The sequence below is a fragment of the Bufo bufo genome, chromosome 9 (genome assembly GCF_905171765.1).
Source record: "Bufo bufo chromosome 9, aBufBuf1.1, whole genome shotgun sequence".
Taxonomy (NCBI): Eukaryota; Metazoa; Chordata; class Amphibia; order Anura; family Bufonidae; genus Bufo; species Bufo bufo.
In genome coordinates, this window is record NC_053397.1 from 7,391,544 (window position 1) to 7,397,632 (window position 6,089).

General features: G+C 45.9%; 1 protein-coding gene across 1 annotated transcript; it reads right to left on the reverse strand.

The window, feature by feature from the left end:
* Nucleotides 1–4,266: 4,266 nt before the first annotated feature.
* LOC120979368 (olfactory receptor 5V1-like) lies at nt 4,267–5,223 on the reverse strand. The gene has a single exon (XM_040408081.1). The coding sequence runs from the start codon at nt 5,221–5,223 to the stop codon at nt 4,267–4,269; it is 957 nt and encodes a 318-aa protein (XP_040264015.1).
* Between the last annotated feature and the right edge of the window lie 866 nt (nt 5,224–6,089).

The following is a 6,089-nucleotide window of genomic DNA, read 5'->3' on the forward strand; positions in this document are numbered from 1 at the left end:
GATGCCAAGTGCTCCTTCTTACACCCACCATCATCAGCGGATACTGTTATTGCCACCCACCTCCCCACCCTGTCACCGGGTCACTCTGTGGTCTCCTAATGCTGCTGCCACCTCCACAATATGTCACCTTGCCACTTTGTGGTCTCTTCATGGTGCTGCTAACTCACCACTATATCATAAGGCCACTCTGTGGACTTCTCATGCTGCTGCCACCTCACCACTATGTCATAGGGCCACTCTGTGGACTTCTCATGCTGTTCCCGCTCTCCCCACTTCAGGACTGGGCCACTATTTTAGCTTTTTTTGGCCTGTTGACATCACCATTTATTTGACCCTTCTTCTGATCTGTCAGAAGGTAGGAAAAATGAGACGCACAACGGATCCTGTCTGTGTAGCAGCTGTAAGGCCTGTATGGTCCCATCAGAATTGTCTTATGATTTGGTAGCCAAAAACACGAGTGGGTACAAAACACAGAAGACATGGAAATATTCTGCTCACGTGTCATCTCTGTTTTGGATCCACTCCTGTTTTTTTGGCATTAGCAATACTGATGGATTACTGACCAAATGCTGACCCAGTGAAGGCGGATGCTCCACAGACAGGGGATTATTGTTCTGACGGATCAGAGGAAGGGAAAAATAATCAGTGACGTCAACACAAACTTACTGCTGACCCCCTCTCCACTCTGTCGGGGGGCTCTACTTGTATAAGGGGTTAATAGAACAGATTCTGTAGACATCTATGTGGAATCAGCTGACGATGGTGTAAAAGGAGTGCGCTTCTTCTTGGCGCTAACATCGACCTGTAAGGCTGAGTTCACACTTTAGTTATTTGGTCAGTTTTGGCCTCATGACTGCCCTAATAAGTGAAGTGTGCAGTGATTCCTCTAACGCTAGTGTGAAAGTACCCTCATTCAGGTTTTGAGGTCCTCTGCCAGATCTCAAAACCTGAATTAAAAACGCAGATGTGAAAGTAGCCTGACACTATGCCACCGCTCCACGGGAGACGGGACACACAGTGTTAAGACCAGGGATTGGTGTTTGCATGGAGCACAGCCTCCTCGCCAAACAGCTCATCAGTGGGCATGCGGGTTGTCGGACCTTCGTCAATCAGATATTGATTACCTATCCTGAGGTTACCAGTTGGGGGTGTGTCCCTGCACAGTGACACCAGCAGCACTGATTGGACAGAGTCAGAGACACCTGCTACTGGTAACACCCAGCAGTACCTTTAGGGTCCATTCACACGTTAGTATTTTTGTTTTCCAGAATTTCGTTCTGTTTTTTGCTGATCCGTGTTTCTGCAAAAACCTTCCGTTTTTACCAATTGTACATCCGCATTCATTCTGTTTTTCCAAAAAAAAAAAAAAAACTGAAAGAGGAATATATGTTGCTAGGGTACTAAAATAAAATTTCTTTCTATTTCCTGGAAACTGGTCAGCAATTGCGGATGACATGTTGATGCATTCCGCATGTCATCCGCATTTTTGAGGATCCATTGACTACAATGGGACCACGGACCGCATTTTGCGGACAATAGTAGGACAAGTTAAAAAAAAATTGCGGATCCGCATAACGGAACGGAACAACGGATGCAGATAGCACACGGATGAGGTTACAAAATACTGACGTGTGAATGGACCCTTTCTGCAGACTGCTGGCAATGCATTTGTAAACTTCTAGCAGGAATAATACAGGAATGGCACAAGATAGAGTCATAAGAATAGATGTTCCAGAATCGTTATTAAATGGGGAATGAAAGTAGTTTATGTCAGGAGAGGGGAGAGGTCCTCTTTAACCCTCTGACCTTCTTTTCTTTAGAACCCAAGGTGTACATAAAAAGTAGCAGATCCTATAGCAAAAATAATTGTTCCCAATTCCCAATTCTCCATCCCGGGACATGAGGGCGCAGCACTTTCATTTCTCTTTTCTGTATTTTGCGGCAGAGAAGGATGAAATGAACCTTGAGCAGATTCCTCCTCCATTGCTAATGCTGTTGTGTCTATACAGAAGTTGAGCAAGGTGTTGATCCAAACTGTTCACGTGAAAGCAAAATGGGGCCATCTAAACTGGGACCTTCTGAGCTGTGTGTGCTTGTTTTTGGTGTCTACACCCTCCATGGTCCTCCATGTTGTACCCTGTGTTCTTACCTCTGAATTTAGGAAATGCTGCTACAAGGTTGCCATGTCCAGGGGCGTAGCTATAGGCTCATGGGCCCTGGTGCAAGAGTTCACTTTGGGCCCCCCCTACTCCACAGCTGAAGTATATGCCAATCGTTCACCAGCAAGGCAGTTGGCACTGGGATCTCCATGTTATTGGTCAGTTAATACATCAGGGACCCCTTGGCATGGGGCCTGGGCATAGCTAAGTGCAAACTGGGTGATCCATAGGCAGGACCGGGTGTCTGCCCTCATCCACCAGCCCGTCCCTAGGAAATCTCTCATCAGATGTGAGAGCAGCCAGGATTAATGTGCACAGTGGGAGGCCCCCCCTTAGGCAAGTGACAAACTGCCCCCCCCCCCTCATTCTTAGGCAAGTGACAAACTCATCTCTGCTACATCTACAATGAGCAACTACAACAAATGTAATGCCAAACTGCAGTTCCTCTATGTGATGCCTGGGATAGCTTCCACTGGACTCACAGGCTGTGCACATTAATCCTGGCTGATCGATCGCTGCCTGCTGCAGTCACATGATGCATGATGGGAATACTGAGATTTCCTAAAGGGTGTATTGACTGGTCTGGTCTGGGCTTATTATCACAATCTCACCGGCGCTCCCACCAAGCGGGTCAGAGCCCGGATTCACTCAGGACAGACACAGAGTCGCAGTCACTCACTCACTGGACCGACCGGACCAGGACCCCGGTCGGTCGGACGCTCATCTCAGTAAGTCAGTCAGGTCAGTCAGTGTGTCTCGCAGTCACACTCACAGGATAGGAGAGCAGTGGCGTAGCGTGGGTTGCCTGCACCCGGGGCAAGCCAAAAATGGTGCCCCCCCCTCCCCCGGGCACGCCCCTTTTAACAAATACTGTAGTAGATCACTAGCAGTCCTATGTAACACAGTGATAACTCTCTGAGTACAGATAATGTTGTAGATGGGTGTGAGGCCCCAGAATTCAGAACACACACAGTGTTACCTGAAGTCTGGGGCTGGATGCGGCAATGTGGGTCAAATTCTATATACCCCTTACCCTACCGAGAAACAGATATGTGCATGGATAATATTATTACAGGAGAATACCGCCCCATACCTGTTACATCCAGTGACCTCTCCTGTGATGTAGACTTTTCTCAAAGTCTTCATCCAGAGAGAAGACCGCCATGACACCTTCTTTCAGCCGCTTCTCGTCTCTGCAGAGTTTCACAGATTATTTTTTAGGTTCCTCACTTTACTCTCATCCTCTCCTTCCTGGTGTCTCAACAACTCATCCTGCTGCCCCCCAATACTGTGCTAGAGCCAGACCTTCCCCCATTCACCATAATATTATTCCCCCTGTTTATTATAATGGCCCCACTTTATTATTAATATAATGGCTCCTCTTTATTATTAATATAATGGCCCCCACTTTGTTATTAATATAATGGCCCCCACTTTGTTATTAATATAATGGCCCCCACTTTGTTATTAATATAATGGCCCCTCTTTATTATTAATGTATTGGCCCCCTCTTTATTATTAATGTAATGGCCCCCTTTTTGTTATTAATATAATGATAGTCTCTCCACTCTTATTAATACTATGATGTCCACTGAGTACTGTCAGTGGTCCTCCTCTCATGCCCCCAGTGCCTCTGCAATAAGGGTAGAACGTAGGGTACATAAAAAAAAAAAAAATTAATACTTACCTCTCTCTCCTTCACAGCTTGTGGCATCTTGGTACAGTCGGTCACCAATGCCTCGCTCACTGTGCCTTCCCGCGCCGCGTCATCTCGCGAGATCCGACGCAGGAGGTCACAGTGAGGTACGTGACTAAGTCCTGCGTCGCACCTCAATTGAAGCCGCTCCCCCGGCCCCTCCTCACTTCGCCTGCCCAGCTGCCCTGCACAGTGCGCGTCACGCAGGGCCTCTCCTCTCGGCCTCCGATCCGCCCCCTGTAAATCTTATTTTAGTTATTCAGCTGCGGCTGCGTTCTCCTGGCTTGGGGGGGCCCTGTGGGCCCCCCTGACTCAAGGGCCCGGTCGCAATTGCGACCGCTGCGACCCCTATAGCTACGCCACTGGCCATGTCTATGCATCACTAAGTCTATAATAAATCCTGGGCAGGAGTCATGTACGTCGTCTTGTACCATTGTCTAGGATCAGCAGGTCTATATGTAAAGTTCTCCTCAGTGCGACCTTCAGGTCTTTACTCCTGAGGCTGTAGATTAAGGGGTTGAGTAAGGGGGTGATTAGAGTATATATCACAGTGACTACTTGGTTCATTGAAAAAAAATTACTTGTGTTAGGTACAAAGTAGATAAAAGTTACTGACGCATAATATATGAAAACCACAGTCAGATGAGACGTACAGGTGGAGAAAGCTTTACGTTTTCCATCATTGGAGCGAATTTTAAAGACTGTGCTAAAAATTCTGACATATGGGTAAAATGTGGCAACAAAGGCTACGGAGCCGAAAAGAACCCCAACAACTATTAATATTATAACATTGATGGTAATATCAGTACAAGAAATCTGGAGCAAATGGGGCAGATCACAAAAGAAATTCTGGATGAAGTTGGGACCACAGAATGTCAACCTTCTTAAGCATAAAATATCAATCATGGAAGCAAAGAAAGCAGTCGACCATACTAAAGACACCATCTGAGTACAGGTGCCCCAAGACATGACCTGAGAGTAATGGAGAGGGCGGCAGATGGCTACATACCGGTCATAGGACATGGAGGATAACAAGAAAACCTCTGAGCCTGCAAAATACAACACAAAGAACATTTGTACAATGCAGTCTGAGAAGGAGATGGACCAATGTTGGGTGGTAAGATCGAAGAGCACCCTTGGAGCAGTGACCGATGAGTAGGATATGTCCAAGAATGCTAAGTTTCCAAGAAAGAAATACATGGGTGTGTGAAGATTAGCACAAGTAACAACTAGTAGGATGATCAGACAGTTGGTCAAGAAGGTCATCAGATAGATGAGAAGAAAGACGATGAAGAGAACATAGATGGTCTTCTGATTTTCAGATAGACTCATGAGAAGAACGCTGGAGATCGTTGTTTGGTTCTTCATTCCTCTTTAAGTCTTTAATTTTATCAATTTGAGAAAACTGATAGCAACAATGAAACATTAGTAGATGTCGATTGTGTGTGAATATCTCAGCTGATACTGAGACCTAATGGCATCCTTCATTTAAAACTAATCAGTTCTCCCTGGAGCATAAAACACAGAGTCCCAAACCTCTGCTGTAGACATCCAGAAATAATATAAACTAAGAAATAATATAATTGGGTCTCAAGACACTCATTTAATGGTTGTTTATCATGTAGGATTTTGCAGTTTAATTTTAACCAGTGAAGATCCACAATGTACAGGTCTCTGAGAATTTGTTATACCTGGGACACTGGCCGCCGACGTCCGTGCTCTATGGTATCTAAACTGGGGATCAGATTACAGGAGGGCCTGCCAATCACAGGAAATGCTGGCACATCTGGCATGATGATGTCACACGGCTGGCTGTGAATTAGGTATTCCGGTTTACATTGCATTTATTCTGGTGACTGCTGACCTCTTGTTTGGATTTCTGATTCTACTTCTGCCTGACGATGTGGAGCCTGATGTGGCTTCTTGTTATTGACTAGGTTTTGGTATCATATTGCTCTCGAGTTCAGATTTTTGCTCTGATTGTCTCTCCTGGTTTTGACCCTATTGGTTACTGTTTAGTTCACCATTTCAGGTGTATTTTCCTTGCACTGGTCTTTCATTATGTTTGTTATTTTTGTCTTTGCTTTTCTCCCCACATAGACCCCAGCACTTAGTCAAGTAGGGACTGCCGTCCAGTTGGGGGGCCCTTATTTAGAACGAATCGTGCAAGTAGGTAGGGACAGTGGGGCGGGTGGAGTTCAGGGCTTCACTGTTCCCTACCATGATAGAATTCT

Bases quoted from the DNA above. Each gene is read 5' to 3' on its own strand.
- LOC120979368 (XM_040408081.1), bottom strand. From the start codon at position 5,223: ATGAAGAACCAAACAACGATCTCCAGCGTTCTTCTCATGAGTCTATCT.